Raw genomic sequence first — 20,858 nt, forward strand, 5'->3', positions numbered from 1 at the left:
TGATGGTTCCAATGAGATTTTACTTACCTTCCACAGGAAAGAAAATACTTGTGCTGTAATACAATTTGGTTTTATTGTTTGAGCGTCTCAGCTTACAGACACAGCATGCACATGCATTATAACAAGCTATAGTCAAGCTGAGTTTAATATAGTAATTTGGTTATTTCAGAAAAAGGGAAAGATGAAAAAAATATTAGTATTCTAGGAGACTACTAAAAAGTGGCATAAAAAGATTATTACTTAACCTTTCAAATGATTTTAAAAGGAACTGTTAGATTAAATGTGTAAATTTTTTTCTTTGTTCTTACTAACATTTGATAACCAACAATCAAGTTTCCAGTATTACTGATGCATACATTAACACACATTCTAAAACTTAAACAGTAGTTTACCAACTTCTCATCAAGTGAAAAGTGAGAACTATAGAAGTATTTTTTTACCTTTCAAAAACTTAATGCTAAGTTTTAAAGTAAATTTATCAATTTATAATTTGGCTTTAACATTACTATTTTGTCTTTTTTAAGAGATGGAGGTCTCCCTATGTTGCCTAGGCTGGATTTAATCCCTGGACTCAAGGGATACCCACAACTCAAGACTCCTGAGTGGCTGGGACTACAGGCTGGTGCCACTGCACCTGGCTGATTTTATGTTATTAAAAAGCATGTGAACCAAGGAGTATAGACAATCTCTGAAAAAAATAAAATGTACAATGTTAAATTAATAGATTTTTGCCAAGATTGCTATGTCATAAAAATAGTTTTCTTTTTTTCTTTTACTGACCCATTGGTAGATAAAAATAGTTTTAAAGGTAAAACATGAGAGTTTTTAAAGACAGAAAACACTTGAAACTACAAGTTGTGAATCCAGTCATGTGACATGAAAATATTAACCACACTGGGAGCAAACATTTAAAATTTACAGACTCAACACCAGGAAGTAGAAAACCACTTATTAAAACACTTTTTGGCTGGGTGCGGTGGCTCATGCCTGTAATCCCAGCACTTTGGGAGGCAGAGGTGGGCAGATAACCTGAGGTCAGGAGTTCGAGACCAGCCTGGCCAACATGGTGAAACCCTGACTTCACTAAGAATACAAAAATGAGCCAGGCGTGGTGGCATGTGCCTGTAATCCCAGCTACTCAGGAGGCTGAGGCATGAGTATTGCTTGAACCCGGGAGGGGGAGGTTGCAGTGAGCCAAGATTATGCCTGGGCGACAAAGCAAGACTCTGTCTCAAACCACCACCACCACCACCACCACCCTTTTCATGAAGCAGGACCAAAGGAAAAAAAAAATTGGCAGTTTTACAGTAATGAACGTGTATTACTTTAGATGTTTTAACTAAAAGGACGTTAGTGATGTCACCCAGCAAACAAGAAATGACCTGTGACTTGTCAATAGGGTAGTTACTCCCTCTTCTTTGTCCTCCAATTGTAGGAAGACTTCAGGCAATTTTATGCTTGAATCCTGTTAGGTCAGATTGGTTGTGAAGTTTAGGGGCACCAATTCAAACTATAGCTGCTGGGGTGTTCAACTGGTTGTTTTTGAAAATGCTAATAATCAAATATCAAGAACATTTGCCACTCCTTGGGTGAAAACTAACTCTACTGTTCTATTATTATGGGAAAACAGCTACTTTATTAGTAACAGAAGAAAAAAATAGTATTAGGGAGAAATTAAGAGCAACTTGAACACAGAGTTTATGAATTTTAAGAGGTGTAGGGAGGCTATAAAGTGACTGAAGAAAAACTAAGGCATTCACAGGAAACACAGAATCATGTCCTGACATAAATTTAAAAAATAAGTTTCAGTTGCTTTCCCAGGAAGTACTTTTTAAAACAAAGTTTCCATGTCAAGACAGTAGACTGTACAGACAAAGATACCTTCCTTCCCTTAAGAATCGTTTCCTCACCCTCAGAATATCTGTAATGTGGTTTTCTAATAATTATAAAAGTAACTCCCCAAAGAACCCAAAACAGAAATGGAGAAATGGTTAACAGGCTACACACAGGGAAGGGGAGGAGCAGAGGAATAAGAAAACATCCCTTTCTATAAATTTTTCTGTACTACTAGACTCGTTACCACACACATATATCGCTGTGATTAAAACTAAAATATAAGGGGAAGGTTAAGTTAATATTTATTTTTAGGTTTATCATTTAAAATCAGCACAACGAAATTAATATTCTGAACCTAGATTTAAATGTCATTTCTTTAAAAACTGAACTTAGAGTTCAAGACCCGCCTGGGCAACATGACGAAACCTAGTCTCTACAAAAAAATACAAAAATTAGCTGGGCATGGTGGCGCATGCCTGTAGTCCCAGCTACTTGGGAGGATCTCTTGAGCCCAGGAGGTGGAGGGTGCAGTGAGCTGAGATCACACCATTGCACTCCAGCCTGGGCAACAGAACCAGATCCCGTCTCAACAACAAAACAAACAACAAAAAAACTGAACTTAAAGTAACCAGCAGGCCTCATTCTCTACTTCTTAATCTAAGGCACCCATATCCACAGAGCTATTCATGAGTTTGCCAGAGGATACACGAAGCTTCAGGAGAAACATTAGTCTGGACCTTCAAACTGAGCCCCAAAATATGGAAAAGATAAAAATCATGTAAGTTTAAGGCAAAACAGATTTCAAATTTATTTCTTGCTTTCAGCAAGCCAATTCAGTCTAAGTCTTCAGTCTCCTAAGAGGTATATATTAACCTTTCTTTATCTTCAGGTAAAAAGTGTGAGGACTACAAATGTACATGAACACTAGGTGTAAAACAAATCCTCAAAATTAAATGTAAAACATGATTTTCCAACTAAACTTCAACTATTCCAAAAATAAAAGGATTAAAGAAGCAATTAATTGAACGTACTTCTTAATCCTCAAAGAATAAGATTAGTGATTGAAAAAAAAAAAGAAGTCTGGCCAGGCACAGTGGATCATGCCTGTAATCCCAGCACTTTGGGAGGCTGAGGCAGGCAGATCACATGAGGCCAGGAGTTTGAGACTAGCCTGGCCAAAATGGCAAAACACTGTCTCTACCAAAAATACAAAAATTAGCCAAGTGTCGTGGTGTGCACCTGTACTCCCAGCTGCTTGGGAGGCTGAGATATAAGAATCACCTGAACCTGGGAGGCAGAGGTTGCAGTGAGCCAAGATCATGCCAGTGCACTCCAGCCTGGGTGACAGAGTGAGACTCTGTCTCAAAAAAAAAAAAAAAAAAAAAAAAAAAAAAAAGTCTGGAATATGATACTATCCAGCTTTTAGAAAGATTGACCCTCAAAGTCTTCCTAGTATCATTACCATACACAGTATCTTGAACATGGCTCCATAAATATCTATAAAAATGAAATAATAAATATCAATAGAAAGTGATGATTTGTCTCCAAAACACAGAGCAAGGCAGTCTCCACGGTAGTTGGTGTACAAAATGATTCACTGGACTATGGAAGGAAAATACCACAACTTCTATTTAGATTTATTTTTTGATAAATAGGGGAAAATGGCAGAAGGAGAAGGGAATGAGGTAGTGGAGAAGAAGAAAGGGACAGGAGAAGAAAGGGACGGGGAAGAAGTAGAGGGAAAGGAGAAGGGACAAGAAGAAAGGAGAGATGGGAGCAGAGGGACAGGAAAGCAGAGGAAAGAAGGGGAGGAAGGAAAGTAGGAGAAGAAACTAAATTTTGTCAATGTTTAACATCTGGATAGATAGCAGTAGACATAAATATACATATATTGAGAATTTGGTCAAGCATGTTTTATGGATAAGGTAATGTATTCAAAAGCCTGAAGTCACTGCCCTAGAGTTGTACTTACTTTTCAATCACCCTGAATGCCACAATACGGTTCTGTATATAAGATATCACCCAAACTCAACAAACTTATTGAAAATGTGAATGGAGTATACACCCACAATGGAATATTTAGCCTTAAAAAGGAAATTCTGTTGTAAGCTACAATATGGATGAACATTATACTAGGTGAAATAAGCCAGTCACAAAAAGTCAAAGCACTATATAATTCCACTTATATGAGGTATATAAAGTAATCAAATTCCTGGAAACAGAGTAGAATGGTGATTACCAGGGATTGTACGAAGTAGGGAAACTGTTTAATGGGTATAGTTTCAGATTCACAAGACGAAAAAGTTCCAGAGATTTGTTTCATCACAATAGACTTACCACTAAACTATATACTTAAAAATGGCTCACTTGGTAAATTTTATATCATGTGTTTTTAGTCATAATAAAAAAATTAGAATGGAGAAAATATATTCAAGCCATTTTGCTGCAGGACTTAGGACTGCCAGAAATACTAGAAAACTGGGTTGAAGAGAGAGATCCCATGATTGGTCTCAGTAAGGTACACAGAAATATTGAATGAAGCAGGGCATGGTGGCTCACACCTGTAAACCCAGCACTTTGGGAGGTTGAGGTGGGAAGATCACTTCAGTCCGGGAGTCCAAGACCAGCCTGGGTATAGTGAGACCTTGTCTCTACAAAAATAAAACTTAAAAAATTGACTAGGCTAATCAATGATGGCATGCACCTGTAGTCCCAGCTACCTGGGGCACTGAGGTGGAAGGATCACTTGAGCCCAAGAGGCCAAGGCTGCAATGAGCTGTGATCGCACCACTGCACTCCAGCCTGGGCGATAGAGCAAGACCCTGCCTCACAAAAAAAAAAAAAAAAAAAAAAGAAGAAGAAAACAGGAATGAGGGAGTCTAGGTCAGATAAATGAATGTTGTATTTCTTACAAGGTTAGTTTCTTCTTTTGTCATCCGGCTTTACCAGTGAAATAAAACAATAATTACATGTAAAAATCTATACATGCACACTTCTTGGACTTTCTTTTATCTTCTATGCTTTCTCTACTCTTATATAAAAATTTGCCTTCCTGAGTCATTTGTAAAATTAATGAATAGAATACTTTTTAAACTTTAAATTAAAATTTACATTTTATGGTCTTCCATGAAAAGTCTAACAAAAAAATGTACTCCTGGCCAGGCGTGGTGGCTCACATTTGTAATCCCAGCACTTTAGGAGGCCAAGGCAGGCAGATCACTGGTGGTCAGGAGTTTGAGACCAGCCTGGCCCATCTCTACCAAAAACTACAAAAATCAGCTGGGTGTGGTGGTGCATGCCTGTAATCCCAGCTGCTTGGGAGGCTGAGGTGGGAGAATCACTTGAACTCAGGAGGCGGAGGCTGCAGTGAGCTGAGACCACGCCACTGCACTCCAACCTGGACGACAGAATGAGACTCTGTCTCAAAAAGAAAAGAATAGAAAAAAAAAGTATTCCCTTCCACAGAATTAGTTAGTTTGAAGTTCAGCAGTCTTTTAAAAGTTCCTTATAATAAACCACCAGTTAAATGTTTGGCATATTCAATTATATCTTAAATCACCTATTTTGTTTTACATTTTACTATGCTCAAGTCTTAGCTCTTCCAGTCAAGATATTTTGCCGTTTTGCTTATTTTGCTAAAGGAATGATAGCAATGATGTGATAATCTTTGAATACTGAATATAGAACTTTTATTTTTATAAAAATTTTATAAGAAAAAGCAAAACATGGATTTTCTGATCTGTTTTAGCATAATAAGTCAGAAATAAACTTTATGTCTAGAATATCATTAGCAATCTCATAGTAAAAAATATATGACATGCTTACCACAAATAAAATATTTATTTTATATTTCCATTCCTCAACTTGGAGACATAAAAAAATCATTACTATGAATTTATTAAGATAGATAATTCACAGTTCATATAAATGCAAGTATCACAAAACACAATAAAATTTCTTTAAAACATTGTTTTATTTATAATATAGAATAAAAAGCAAAAGTATGGATTTCTAACTGTTAGCAGAAAAAGTAATTTTTTGAAAATTGCTATTTCTTAGCTGGTTATCTTCTTTAAAAATCGATCACAGTAACAAAATAATTCAGAGCTCCATGAACATATACCTGCACTACAGTTTTAGTTAATTAGAAAAATCAAACTCTTCCATAACATATAAAGTGGAATTCACAAAAAAAGATTTAATTAAAAATTAATTCATGTACATTAACATTTTTGTTAAGAATTTTGACCTGCCAGACTAGCATCTAATAAAAATCTATCATTTTCTTCAGTTATGAAGCTTAAGTTATCTTTAAATATTATGTTACTACAAGAATACATTAAGTATATAATAGCTATATAGAATGAAATATAATCTAGTTCATGAGGCCATCATTGCAAAGAAAATTTAAATCCAAATTTATAACAGAACAAGGAAAACAAATGATGGCTTTCAAATTCCTCTCATAATACAGTACCGAAACTTATGGAACACTTTTTAGAAAACATGTTTAAGGGTATTTTATCTTCAACATACAATGAATTTCGTCTTCAATATACAATGTATTTCAACATACATGTACTTCATCTTCAATATACAATGCTTTGACACTGGTTTGAGTCGTCAGGAAGATGAAATATTCTAGATTTATCAGCTTTCATTGGCCAAATATAAAAGATAAAAAATTTTAAATATACATTAATTTTAACTGGATTCAAGTTGACTTTTCTTTTTTTTTTTTTGAGACGGAGTCTCGCTCTGTCGCCCAGGCTGGAGTGCACTGGCCGGATCTCAGCTCACTGCAAGCTCCGCCTCCCGGGTTTACGCCATTCTCCTGCCTCAGCCTCCCGAGTAGCTGGGACTACAGGCGCCCGCCACCTCGCCCGGCTAAGTTTTTGTATTTTTTTTAGTAGAGACGGGGTTTCACCGTGTCAGCCAGGATGGTCTCGATCTCCTGACCTCGTGATCCGCCCGTCTCGGCCTCCCAAAGTGCTGGGATTACAGGCTTGAGCCACCGCGCCCGGCCTCAAGTTGACTTTTCTAAAATACACTGTTTTATTCCCTTGGTCAACAATGTATATTGAACATTACTTAATGCAATTAGACTCTTGGGACATCATAATTACGATTAGCAGTAATCCAAACACACAGAACTGCTTACCTACAACCTAAAATTTATCAGGTTGCTGTCCTGCCTTTAAGTTTTCAGGGCAACATAATAATGCCTTCGAAAAACTGAGATTTCTGAACTTTATATTAAAAGCCAATGCTGCTAGTAGTTCCTTGTCTTGATTGACTTTCTGTTCTGAAATTTTCTCTCTCTAGTTTTCAGTGGATCCCTACTCCATAGGACCTTCACTTCTTTCCCTTTCTCTTTCTTCCTGCTCCTTTTCTTTTCTTTTTTGAGATGGAGTCTTGCTCTCTTGCCCAGGCTGGAGTGCAGTGGCACAATCTCAGCTCACTGCAACCTCCACCTCCCAGGTTCAAGCGATCCTCCTGCCTCAGCCTCCCGAGTAGCTCGGTCTATAGGCGTGCGCCACCACACCTGGCTAATTTTTGTAGAGACAGTGTTTCACCTTGTTGGTCAGGCTGGTCTCAAACTCCTGACCTAGCTGATCTGCCCACTTACGCCTCCCAGAATGCTGGGATTACAGGTGTGAGCCATCACACCCAGCCTTCCTGCTCCTTTTCCAATTAGATCGGCTTTGAAACCAGCAGGCCTTTAGTTTTCATTATTCAGTGAATATATTCCTTTTTTTTCTGGTTAGCAAATGGACAAATTGTACCATTCATGTTTTCTTTAAGTACTCCTTCAGTTACTTCCATGATTGTATTTAGAATACTTTCTGGGTACTCAAGGACAGATGAGCACCATATAACCTGGATATGACTCTATCCAGCCCTACCACTAAGTGAACAATATGTTTTCAGTATTCCTTATTATTGATTGAGGCTAAACATATAGATGCAGATTAAATTTTAGGTCACTTTATTTTTTACTTGGGGTTAAATAAGTGGTAGGATACAGCTTATGACGGACTTATAATGGCTCCCCAAAATAATTTATGTAATGGTATTTTTGCCTACAACCAACAACTAGAGGGGTTAATAAGATTGGTGCAAAAGTAACTGTGGTTTTTGCCATTGCTTTTGCACCAACCTTATACAAAGATCAACCTGGACTTTCAGTCAGGTTCTTTACATACATCTGTGCTCAGGAAAATAGAAGAAATTGAGACCTGATGGCTAGTTAATAAGAACGGATTTTTCATTTTCTTTTTATGGATATCTGGACATTCCTTAGCAATAATTTACCCCTTTGTAAACATTTTACATCAACAAGATCACAGTCTTAACAAATGAATTTTTCTCAGAACATATTAAAAACATGGTCAAAATTAATTTACCAATTTTTAATTTAAAATTAAACTCAACAGAGCTGTGGATCTTACTTCCCTTGACTTTGAAAGTTTTTCCTTAATTGAATTCAGATATCTCAAGTATAAATACAGTCCAAGGCAAATTTCATGTGAAATTAGTCTTTAAAAAAAAAATCTATACAAAAAGCACAATAAGCAACTTTTTAAAAAACAGAAAAGGAATGTTACAAAAACTAAAAATACTTAATATTTTAATAAGCAAAGGTAAATTTGTTAAATAAGATAAATTTGCATATGAAATCTGACATGCATAAGAAGAAAAAGAAGAAGTAAATAAGTTTAATTTAAGGCAAATGGCAGGGACCAGAGAGATAAAACTGTCATCAAAGTAGTAAGTGAAGTGTGATAGGTGGATGAGTACTAGGCAGGATGGTATCAGGCTTCTGGAGAAGTCATGTTAGCATTCTACATATTCAGAATTTTGCAACAGCAAAAACTGTATTAGCCCCTAGATTTGTTCAAGGAAGCTAAGGGCCATGGCAGGGAAGATTATAAATTATCCCTCTGATGCCATTTATACTATTTCATAAGTACAATTTGTGGTTAGGTCAAATACTTTAAGAGACTCATGGTGAACTCTATGTCCCAAAATATTAACTTTAGTTGTTCTTAAAACCTGAAATTCCTTTAACAGAGAAGGCAAATATTCTATTCCAAATAGAGCAATAATAAAGTGTTTCTACTTGTAAAGCAGGGGTTGGCAAATTGCAATCCAACAGATAAATAATGTTTTATTAGAACACAGCTATATTCATCTGTTTACAAATGGTCTATGGTTGCTTTTGTGCTACAAGGGCAGAACTAAATAGTTGTGAGATACCAAATGGACTCCAAAACCTAAAATATATATTTGCTTTTTTACAGAAAAAGCTGATTGAACTCTGCTCTAAGTTATAAACTGCATTTGCCTCATGGTAAGTATTATACATAAAGGAATTCCTGCCTGTTTTTTCTTGGTGGAAGAAAGAGGCAGGACCCAGACTAGAAAGTATGAGAGTCCTAGGTAACTGAAGAAACAATTTCAATTAAGGAGAGGAAGTAGAAGCTAGGCCATCATGATTTTTTGCTATATAGTCATGCAGGGCCACAGCTTAGTGGAAACTGCTTCTGAAAAGTATAATTTATGCCAACATTGCTACTAATAACTTTTAAATATTTTAACAAGATAGTAACTTTTCTAACTTCTTTTTAATATAGCTTCATTCAAAGAATATTTATCAATCATGGTATAGATTTTGGCAATAATTTTCTCCTAAATAATGAAGCCGAATTCAAGTTTTTCTTATTCTCTCATGTCCCTCACCAACTGCTTAACCTCCCAAAACATATATATATCCAAGCCCACATACACCTATATGTCCAAGCATATGTTCAGTGTAAACGTCAGGGAAGAAGTGAATGAAAATTCATGAAGAGATAAATCATTTTGCTGAGTTTCTCTCTTAAATGTACGCATAGGGCTTTTTTTTGGAAAAACATTTAACATTTTCAATTTATTCAACATCAGTAGAGAATGAAATAAGTTTTCAGGTACTATATATTAAAAATAAACCTACTCCTCATGCCCTCCACAATTGAAAAACCAAGATTATCACACATGGGCTAACACATGAAAAAAAATACAATTTTAACATTAGAAAGTTTTTAAAAGGGGATATAATTGTTTAAAATATTTACTTTTCACTTAGAAAAAAATATTAACTTTTCATCACTTAAATCACTTAAATATTCACTTAAAATATTTACTTTTCATCATGAACACTTAGAAATCCAAAAACTCTAATGGCCGGAATCATACTATGCAAATCATAAAGCAGCCTAATTTGAAATGTTTTTCTAGTCATTTCAAGCCATAGTCTGATTTTCTATGATTAGCACTGACAGTGTTTCATTTTTACACATTTTAAAATGTTAAAGTCTAAGGGTCAGAGATATAAAAAACAAAGAATTTAAAAGCAGAATAAAATAGCAGAGAGAGTTTTCTAAACTGCTAATCATTGTTTTAAATCAAAAATATGGCTTGATCAAAGGAAACTTCTCAATTTTCTATAAATGCCAAACAAAATAAAACTGGCCCACTGTACCCCAGCCCCTCAAAACAACACAAAGCAAGCTGAATGATAAAAGCCTATTTCTAAAGCTCATATCTTGCCTGCAAGACTGGGAGGGCTATGAGAACTGATGGCTGAAAGAGCTTTGGAAAAGCCCACACATTCCATGGAGAATACCACTACCTGGTGGGGGCTAGGCATAGCAAAGTGCCTTCCTGCCAAAGAAAGAAGAAAGAATCTGTATTTGGGATAGAACAAAAACCAATATTACAGTGTGTTTCAAAACAGATGAAAGTTTCAATAGTAAAATATTTAATAAATTTACATAAGATCATCGTTCTAATTGTTGGTACAGGAATATCTTAAAGATTAAAAACTGCACCAGAAACTTTAATACTGCATTTTACCATATAACTATTTGTTCATGCTTTCACAAATGGTCTGTAACAAGAACTTTCTATAACTAAATTAAAATGTAATTACATTTGAGAATGATATCACTCAGATAAATAAAGCTTCAGTCTTAAAAAAATTTTTTTTAACTCACCAGGTAAAGCTTTTGAATGTGTCTGTTCTTTGCTAGGAACATGTGCACCTCCACCAAATACAGCGGACCACATTTTTTCATTTAGAGGATGGGCCACAATCCGAAATAGCTCATTACTTGAATGTGTGGCCAGGCCATGGATGAAGAGACTAAGATACACTGCTGTGAGAATTTCACAGAGCAAGACTGTAAGCCCTGACTGGGCTTCCTCGCCAGAAGAATTCAAAAGTCGAATTAGACAAGTTATTCCTAGAACAACAAACAAACATAGCTGTCACCGACCATAAATTTTTAAAATTAAAAATTAACTATATTTTCCTAATTTTAGGAAAAAATGTATTGTATCAGGATTTAATACTGTATGTTCTTCCAATAGAGTAGTAGCAGTTAGTACAGTTAATGCACAAATAGGCTATTTGAGAGAAACATTAAAATCTTTAATGACTGAGATCTGATAGATAAAATTTCATAGACATGTTTTTCCAGTATGACAAAAGCAAAATGATTTAAAAAACGGTATTACAAAACATTTGAGTCATATTAGTATAACGATCACGGAATACTAATGTTAAGTAACTGTATAATTCAGAATGAGTGGTGAATACTAAAATGGTATCAATTCTAACAATATTTAATAATGATTATCAAGCGGCAAAACTAAAATCGTCTTTTTACTTATCTAAGATTATAAACAAGACTAAGAAAAAAATGATCTACACATAAAAATTATACCTGGCCACTGAGCTGGTGATGTATTGGGAGTTATTGCTTCATCTAAGCTTCCTGTTTTCAAAGAATGTCGATGAGGAAGCAGTACCGTCTGATACACCATTCCAGTAAACTGATTTGTTTGAAATGAACTAAGAGAAGAAAACAATATTTAAATCTATAAACTGTATATAATATTTTCATGTTTCAGATCTAATTTCAAGACTATCAATTTCTGCTTATTGATTATACTGCTAGTACATCTAAGTACTATACTGTACAGTCTAGTGTTATATGAAAACAAAGTATTCTTTAAGTGTAAATATACACATTTTCTAAATTAAAACACATTTTAAGAGATAGAGTAAGTACAAATGAGAAAACTAAATCGCTATGTACCACAAGTAGCAAGCTTACATATTTGACTTAAAAACATAGTTATCTGGTTGAAAATGAAGTCACTTTAGGCTTCCTTTTATGTATAATGGCTAGTTTACCCTACATCAGGCACTGTAGCAGGTACTAGGCATATAAGGAATAACAATGTTTCTGTCCCTATAAAATTTACTCTAATAGGGAAACAAAACACAAATAATGTTATCATACTGCTCTTAAAAGATGAAACCTATGCATACGATGCTATCAAGGCAAAATAGAGGAGTATTTCACACAATTTGAGAATTCAGAATAAGCTTCCCCAAGTAAAAGATGCAAAGCGAAGACTAACAGATGAATGAACAAAAAAACTTGCAGCTTGACATACACTATGAAATAATTCTGACAGAAAATGGTGTAAGGAATTATGTTAAGTCCTTTAGAAATGCCTACATCATACATTAAGTACATGAATATAATACTTAAATATATCACATTTATTGGTGTAAATGTGTTATGATCGGCAAATCTCATTGGTTATAACATTGTGATGCCTTTGTAGTTTCTCTTTACTTTCCAGTTTCAAGATGGCAGAGTAACAACAAAAAAAACCTCCCTCATTCCTACAGAAATCATAGATAGGAAAGATAAAAAGTTAATGAAAATAAAGTCTAAATAATAAGAAACTGAATTACTGAAGGATCAGGGTTAACGAAATCAAGTTGAAGCTACCTTGGGAAATACACAACCAGGGTGGTAAGTAAGGCTACCCACAGAAAATTCAAAAACAAAATTGATAGACAACCAAAAATCAATAAGGAAGGCTGACACCATGTAAGAAATAACAAACTCAACAAAAGATCTCCACCTGAGAAACCCAATTTATCAGTAAATTAAAGTACTTCATACTCAAAAAAATTTTTTAAATCAAGAAATGTTATAGAAACAGAAGCAACTATTAAATTCAATGAGATCTTGAAAACGAAAAACAGTATTTCTAAAATATAAATTCTTGCTAAATAAGACAGGACATTGCTGAATAATGAATCCGTGTTTGGAAAATGAAGCTAGAATTTATCCTGAAATGAAACAAAAAGAGATAAAGAAAAGGAACATAGGATGGGAAAGTTAAAAGAACATTAAGAAATGACCCAGAAGTTGCAATATCTGTTTAACAGGAAAGATAGAAAAGAGATGAGACAATATTTGAAGAAATAGAGTATTTCAAAGAACTAAAGATAGATACAGAAAGACCCCAGAGGGTAACAAACTATTTTTTTAAAGCCTAAATAAATTACAGTAAAACTTTATAACATAAAGAGAAATACAGAGAAATATCCCATACATCAATTATTTGGTAAAATTTTCTCAATTCCAAGTTACTTCCTCCCCTGTGCTCCCTGAACCTGTTACTATCTACCGTTTCATTGTAGTTACCATTTTAGTACTATGCCATATTACATACATATCATTTATCAGCTCACATGTTTGTCTCTAACTAGACTGACCCTAAGAAATAGACCTTATTTTATTATTTGCATTAAAATTCTCAGTGCCAATCACAATGTCTGACATAAGGCACTGATCAGTAATAGGCTGCTAAATAAGTTACACTGAATAAAGGTTTGAGATTCATTTGCCATAAAAATTTCAAAGATGAACAAAAAGTACTCAAAACCTCAACCATACGCTGTTTGCATTATTTAAAATAGACTGTTTTATATAGTTCTAAATCACTAACATACAAAATATGAAACCTCATTGCTTACTGTAAGCATTCTTAAATTTCATAAAAAGATAGTTACCTGTAGTTATGACTACCACAAAGGCACTGATAAATACAAGCAGAAAGTGAGGCTGCTAAAGTATGCATTACATATACCTGGAAAACAAAAACAAAATTAAGTATAACCTTTTTAAAGTACAGATTTTTTTTTCAAGACCTACTATAATCAGCATTCTTAAAAGAATGAAAAAATTTTTGATTCTTTGCCTTCATAAACTATTTCCATTTTTTCTATAACACTCATTTTTATCTACATGAGTCTCACTACAGAAAATTTAAACAAAACACACTGAAGCCTTTAGCAGAAATTATAAAACACACATTTGCTGCCTAATTTCTTTTTCTAGAGCAAAGGGGAACAGATGTCAGCTCTCCAGTAGAGCATGAACCGTGTATTAAAGTAAGCCCTCCAACACTCAATCTGCTTTTTCCTCAACCAAAATACGAAGAGACAGTCTGATAACTGACAGTTCACCAATGGACAGGTCACTGAAGAATATGCTACCACATATTCTAGTTACCTTAGAAAACAATTTGAAGAGACTGAAACTAGAGAAAAGAGAAAGGATATAAGGTATGAAAGGCAGTAACTGAAAGGCAGTGAAGTCAGGCATTTGTTTTAAGGAAGAGAAGACTCTAAACATGGCATGGCAAGTGCCGTCACATTAGGTAGAACTGAGGATGAAGGAGAAGTTTCAGCTAGGTAAGAAAGCAAACTAGACTAGAATATTCTGATTGTGAAGTATGCCAGTCTTTTTGTAGATAAAAATGGAGAATGACATATCAAATCTAATTGCCAAATTTTCCTTGAAATGTCAATAAAACGTGGTATGAATTAAAAGATAATATAAAATTGAAGATGACAAAAACTATGTATGGGACTTGCAAAAATGATCACAATATTTTGCAGCTTCTGCAAGAGAGAATTGGACCTACTTCTCCACTCACTGTATCTAAGCTGGGCTTGACTTGTTCGACCAAGAGGACCCAACAGAAGTAAAGTGTGAGTTCTGAATCTATACTTCAAAAGGCCTTGCAAATTATATTCTTGCTGCTCTTGAACCCCTGAAACCACCACGTGAAAAAAATCTAGGTGTGACTGGGCCATGGGGTGCACAGACATTTGATCGAACGTTATTTTGGATGTCTGTGAGATGTTTTCAGGTGAGACAAACATTTGAATCAGACTGATTAAACCAGATTGTGCTCTGTAATGTGAGTAGACTCAACTGACAAGACCTGAAAAGAACAAAAAGGCTGAGTAACTCGCGTCTAACTGCACTGAGCTGGAATATTGTTTTTCCTGTCTTCAGACTTGAACTAAAACATCAACTCTTTTTGGGTCTTCAGCCTGCTGACTTTCTGACCTGAACTTAAATCATAGCTCTCTTGGTTCTCAGGCCTTCTGATTTGGACTGGAACTACACCTTCAGCTCTCCTGGGTCTCCAACTTGCCAACTGCAGATCTTGGGACTTTTCAGCCTCCAAAACCACATAAACCAATTCCTTATAATAAATCTCTCATTATATACATACACATACATACTGATTCTGTTTCTTTGGTGAACCCAGACCAATATATTAGGCTTGCCTGCTGGAGGATGAGATATATATGACTCAGATTCTCCTGTCAGTGCTGTCAACATGTGCCAACCACCAGAAATGTAAATGATACTATCTTAAATCATCTAGAACCCAATTAATCCACCAGTTGACCAAAGATGAATGAGAGAGTCCAGACATTAGTACAGCTGGCCCAAACCAAAGAACTAATGAACCAACCCACAGAATCATGAGCAAAATAAATGATGGCTCTTTAAGCCACAAATGTTTCAGGATAGGTTTTTTTTTTTTTGCGGGGGTGGTGGGTGGGCGCAGAGTTTTCTTCTTGTTGCCCAGGTTGGAGCGCAAAGGTGCGATATTGGCTCACCGCAACCTCTGCCTCCCGGGTTCAAGCAATTCTCCTGCTTCAGCCTCCCGAGTAGCTGGGATTACAGGCATGTGCCACTATGCCCGGCTAATTTTTTGTATTTTCAGTAGAGACAAGGTTTCTCCATGTTGGTCAGGCTGGTCTCCAATTCCTGACCTCAGGTGATCTGCCCACCTTGGCCTCCCAAAGTGCTGGTATTAGAGGCATGAACCACCACGCTGGCCTCAGGACAGTTCTTAAGCAGCAAAAGCTAACTGATACACCACAGGTATGCTATAATTTGAGTTTTAAATATGAAATATAATTTGGCTAAAATGAGCACAATCTGAAAGAAATTAAATTCCAAACTGTATAATAAGCACTATGGGCATTTATACTACAGAGCAGTACAGAAAAATAAGTAGTGAAATTCAATTGCAAGGATTAAGGTAACTAAACAGGCTAAAATTGTAGGAGAGTCCACCATCAGGCAAACAGAAAATCAAATTGGTGTGATATAACCTGTGAGGTGGATGAGAGCTACATGATAGTCTATTAAAAAAACAAACGAACACTCAAAAACAACTCTAGGGATATATGAAAATAGTCAATGTCAGTTATACTTCAAAAGATTTCAATATGTCTGGAAAGTAAAGATAAAATGCGACATTAACAGCAGATAGAGTAACGATGAATAGGATGCTTTGGTGGATTAGACAATTAACTATAACAATATAATTAGTTGCATGCATTAGTATCACACAAGGAGCATCTTTAAAAATATACATTCCTGGGACATACTCTCATAGACTGATTCAATAAGTTTGGAGTGAACTTGAGAATCCAGACTTTTAATAAGCACTGCAGGTGATTCTGTTGTAGCTGGTTCACAAAGTACTGCCTACCCTAGAGGAATAATGGGGGCAAATAGTTCACATTATCCCTAAAATGTGGATTTCTTTAATATTAATAAGGGAAAACTTCATTTGCATACTAGTGCCTTTACATTAAAATATTAAATTTCTATATTTAAAAAACAATGAGCTTTTTGGTTAAATGTACTACTAAAGCAATCACTCATATTCACCTATTTTTCTCAAAGCAGCTAGACTAAATAAGCACTGTGATAAAAAAAAAATTTCAAGAACTCTATTGGGTATAAGTAACATGAGTAAGATAAGCCAGTCTACAACCAGAAGATTTCTTTAATAGGAATCAACATAAACTTGATAAGGTAACAATTGCTATGCTTAGTCTGATGTTTAAAATTACTTTAAAAAAAAAACAACCTTAATATTTATCTTGCAGTTCTATCACTGTATAGATGAATTGAAAGCTTGAAACCAAGCATACTTACTTTATTGCTTTGGATATCAGGGTGGGGTGGTGAATCAAAGTTTATTATGGCATGGAGAATATCATGTGTTAGATTACTAAGGTGCAATAATGGATTGGCAACTACTGTTTTGGCATTGGCTGTACAAGCAAAGAGGAGAGGCACTGAGGTTTGCTCTGACAGAGGGCTAGAAAATAGCGGTTCTGACGTTTCCTTAAAAACAAAGAGGGATAAAACGTTAACCAACTATTTATAGTTACAAACCATTACTTCAGTAAATCAAGGGCTCTCTAAAACACTTCAAAACAATTAAAAAATAAAAGCATAATAGAAACTTAGAGTTAGAAGGGATGTGAAGAAGTCTGCATTCCAATAATCATATTTAAAAACAAGACATTGGCCAGGCGCGGTGGCTCACGCCTGTAATCTCAGCACTTTGGGAGGCCGAGGCGGGCGGATCATGAGGTCAGGAGATCGAGATCATCCTAGCTAACATGGTGAAACCCCGTCTCTACTAAAAATACAAAAAATTAGCTGGGCTTGGTGGCGAGCGCCTGTAGTCCCAGGTACTCAGGAGGCTGAGGCAGGAGAATGGCCTGTACCTGGGAGGCGGAGCTTGCAGTGAGCCGAGACAGTGCCACTGCACTCCAGCCTAGGCAACAGAGCAAGACTCCATCTCAAAAAAAAAAAAAAAAAAAAGACATTTGAGGGGGGACAGAGAAGGAAAACAAAAACAAGACAATATCCTTTTGCAATAAGAAGTCTGTCACCCTACAAGGCATTCAGACAACACTTTGGAGTGTGAATAAAGCAGGTCATAAGGCCTGATACTGAATTGCCTGAAACTACTATAAATACCCATCTTTACTAATTCATAATATGAAGGACCACACAAAAGGGAGCATTCCCTAAAGCGACTGTAATGAAGAAAATCAAGTCTTAGTATTCAAAACCAGAAAAGCAACACCAAAAACAGATTTAGACATGTACTATTTTTGACTATCAAGTAAATTACATACCTGCTGAGATTCTTGCAAAAGCAAAATCAATTCCATTCTTACAGATGCAAGACCCCCACCATGGGATCCATGAAGTATGCAGTAACTAAGAAACATTCTCAAAAGTGACTGATACTTCAAGAGCCACTGTCTTTTTTCCTGAAAATTTTCTCTCAGTTGTTTCACTTTCATTTGATGAGGCAAATCTTCAGCATCTTCATTTAATCCAAATTCACCTTCATTTCTGCCAAATGCAGACTGTAGTTCTTCAGCATCTGAGCAAAAGTCACAAGTCCTCTGAAGAGCTATCACCTCTTTTTCAAGCCAGTGGTATAGTTGGTAACGCAATTTTCCACCATCTATTTCATAGCCGGTAGATAAAGTACGAAGTTCTACTGTGAGAATCTTTAAACATGCTCTAAATTTTAATTGAACTGCAATTATATCTTCTGATGGATTTATAAGGTCATTTTCATCTAGTGTGCTGAAAGATTCTGTGTAGTTAGAACTTACATCATCTAACTTTTTATCTGTTTTTCTCTGTAAAGGTTTTAGTTCTTTCATTGAAATAGGGACATCCTCATTTTCTTCATCATTATCACTGTCCCATTTTAACTCTAAAGAGTCATCCTGAAATACAACACTTGGTTGGCTCCAGTCAAAAGAAAGAGTAGAGTTTGATTGCTTCTCTGAGGAACCCTCTGAAGAAGATCCAAAACCATTTATCAGTGACTGTGACCAATCAATGGCAGAAGACTTATCTTCCCTTGCATCCAACTTTAATGGAGAAGAAGGAGAACTGTCTTTACTAGTATCCAGAAAACTAGAAGCTCTACAAAAAGGTCTTGTTTTCTTGATGACTTTAGGCATCTTTGATAATACTTCCAAAGCCAACATCGGGCAGCCAGCTTTTAAATGAGCACTGGCAGTAGTAAAAAATAATCGTCTTTCACTTAAATTAATTGTTCCTGCCAGTCCACTTTTTCCTGTTAGACTCATATGTGTGGAAAATGTATCAGATGATCCAAAATGACGTCTCAGCAAAAGAGGATGTGTTCTTAGATAATTGTAGAAATTAAAAACTGTAGGATTACAGGCTGATAAAACTTGATCTGAAAGTAAATTCATTTTATGAGCCAAGAAAAGTTGTTCAAGAGTTGAACTGTGTGTGTGTATCACAGTGTCTTTTCTCTCTACTATGACACCTTCATCTACAGGGTCTTTTGACAAAATTTTACTAATAGGCCACAATGATCCATGGCACTGAAGAGACAGCATCATATGTATAATGGACATGTTCTAACAAAGTAGGAAAACAAAGATTATGCTTCTTTCCCATTGAAACAAATCTCTTCAGGTAACATTCTAGGATAATTTAAAACATCCAGTTATAGACTCTTAGTTCTTTTTCTCCTACTTCCCTGGATACTTCTCCTCAGTCTGCTTTGCTAGTCCTCCTCATCTTCTCTACCTTTGAACGCTGAGAGTCTCCTGGGGTTCACACTGCTGACTTATTTTCTATATATATTTCCTGAGTTGAATTCATATAGTCCCATGACTTTCAATAACATCTACACGCTGATAACTTGGACGTCATCTCTATCTCCAGTCCCAACTTCACACTGAAAATCTAAACTCCTGTATCCAAAAGCCTACATTTCATTTCTACTTACATGTACTGCTTCAGGACCTTTTTATTTAGCGTGCCCTTGACTAAAACCACTCTTTACCTATATCTACATTGATTAACTCATTTCAACCAGTTCTCTGCTCAAAGTTCACCTTATCAGAGAAAGCTTCATGATCTAAAACAGTACTTCCCCGTATCACTTACCTATTATTCAATCTAACAAGCCAAGAGTTACCTTTGATTCCTAATTCCTTTACACTCCATATCAAATCCAGTCCTATCTAATCAATCTTAAAATCATATCCCAAACCCAACCACCTCTCTCTGCCTCCATTCCAATCATTCTGGTTAAAGCCACTATTATTATTTTTTTGCAATTTTCTTCTAGAATAATACAAGTTTAATTGATAATAAAAGTATATAAAAATGTACAAATGTACTAGTCCCAAATCAAAATACAATTTTTACATTAATACGTGTAAGTATGAGAAAAGGTCAGGTGCAATGGCTCAGGCCGGGCGCAGTGGCTCACGCCTGTAATCCCAGCACTTTGGGAGGCCGAGGCGGGCAGATCACGAGGTCAGGAGATCAAGACCATCCTGGCTAACACGGTGAAACCCCATCTCTACTAAAAATACAAAAAATTAGCTGGGTGTGGTTGGGGGCACCAGTAGTCCCAGCTACTTGGGAGGCTGAGGCATGAGACGCCAGGTGTTTGAGATGAGTCAGGGCAACAAAGCAAGATACGGCATCTAAATTTTTTTTTTTTTTAAATAAAAACACTTAGAAAGTGGCTGGAAAAGGCATTTACATTTTCCTTCATTACACAGAGGCTAGTTTGAAAATCTTTAGCTTAAATGGCTAGGAGACTTAAACAAATGAGTCAACCAGCTTTCTCAAAGGTTTAGAAAGTAAGACAAAGGCCACTTCCTGATTAAATGATACCACATCACAATCTATAAACTAGACCCTTTTCTAATTGGTATTCCAAATAATATAATATGTATTTTATCAGCTACCAAACACAATTCAATCTATGAAAAAATATCTGAACAGTAAATCTCCTTTTTATACGCATCTATATAAAGAATTCCATTTTATACTGGCCTCTGAGAAAGCTTTAACAAAGAGGATTTCTAAAAGAAAAGTTACTAGTAGACTCAAAAGAGTACATAAGCTCTACCAGTTCATAACAAGACAGTCAAAAAGTTTATCTAGCTAAAGATTTTCTAATCGTATCAC

The 20,858-nt window shown here is 35.6% G+C and overlaps 1 protein-coding gene across 8 annotated transcripts in view; it reads right to left on the reverse strand.

Moving 5' to 3' along the window:
• DMXL1 (Dmx like 1) overlaps positions 1 to 20,858 on the reverse strand; it is a 175,844-nt gene that overhangs the window by 58,787 nt on the left and 96,199 nt on the right. For 5 of the 8 annotated variants that reach the window (XM_050794413.1, XM_050794412.1, XM_050794411.1 and 2 more), the window contains 5 exons: positions 18,008 to 19,098; positions 17,010 to 17,201; positions 13,763 to 13,839; positions 11,607 to 11,734; positions 10,875 to 11,123 (listed from right to left, as the gene is read on the reverse strand). In XM_050794413.1, coding sequence (XP_050650370.1) covers positions 10,875 to 11,123; positions 11,607 to 11,734; positions 13,763 to 13,839; positions 17,010 to 17,201; positions 18,008 to 19,098 — 1,737 coding nt within the window. Of the gene's footprint in view, positions 1 to 10,428; positions 10,543 to 10,874; positions 11,124 to 11,606; positions 11,735 to 13,762; positions 13,840 to 17,009; positions 17,202 to 18,007; positions 19,099 to 20,858 lie in introns of all 8 variants that reach the window. The other 3 variants (XM_050794408.1, XM_050794414.1, XM_050794415.1) reach the window with 2 other exon arrangements.

The sequence above is a fragment of the Macaca thibetana genome, chromosome 6, assembly GCF_024542745.1.
Source record: "Macaca thibetana thibetana isolate TM-01 chromosome 6, ASM2454274v1, whole genome shotgun sequence".
Taxonomy (NCBI): domain Eukaryota; kingdom Metazoa; phylum Chordata; class Mammalia; order Primates; family Cercopithecidae; genus Macaca; species Macaca thibetana.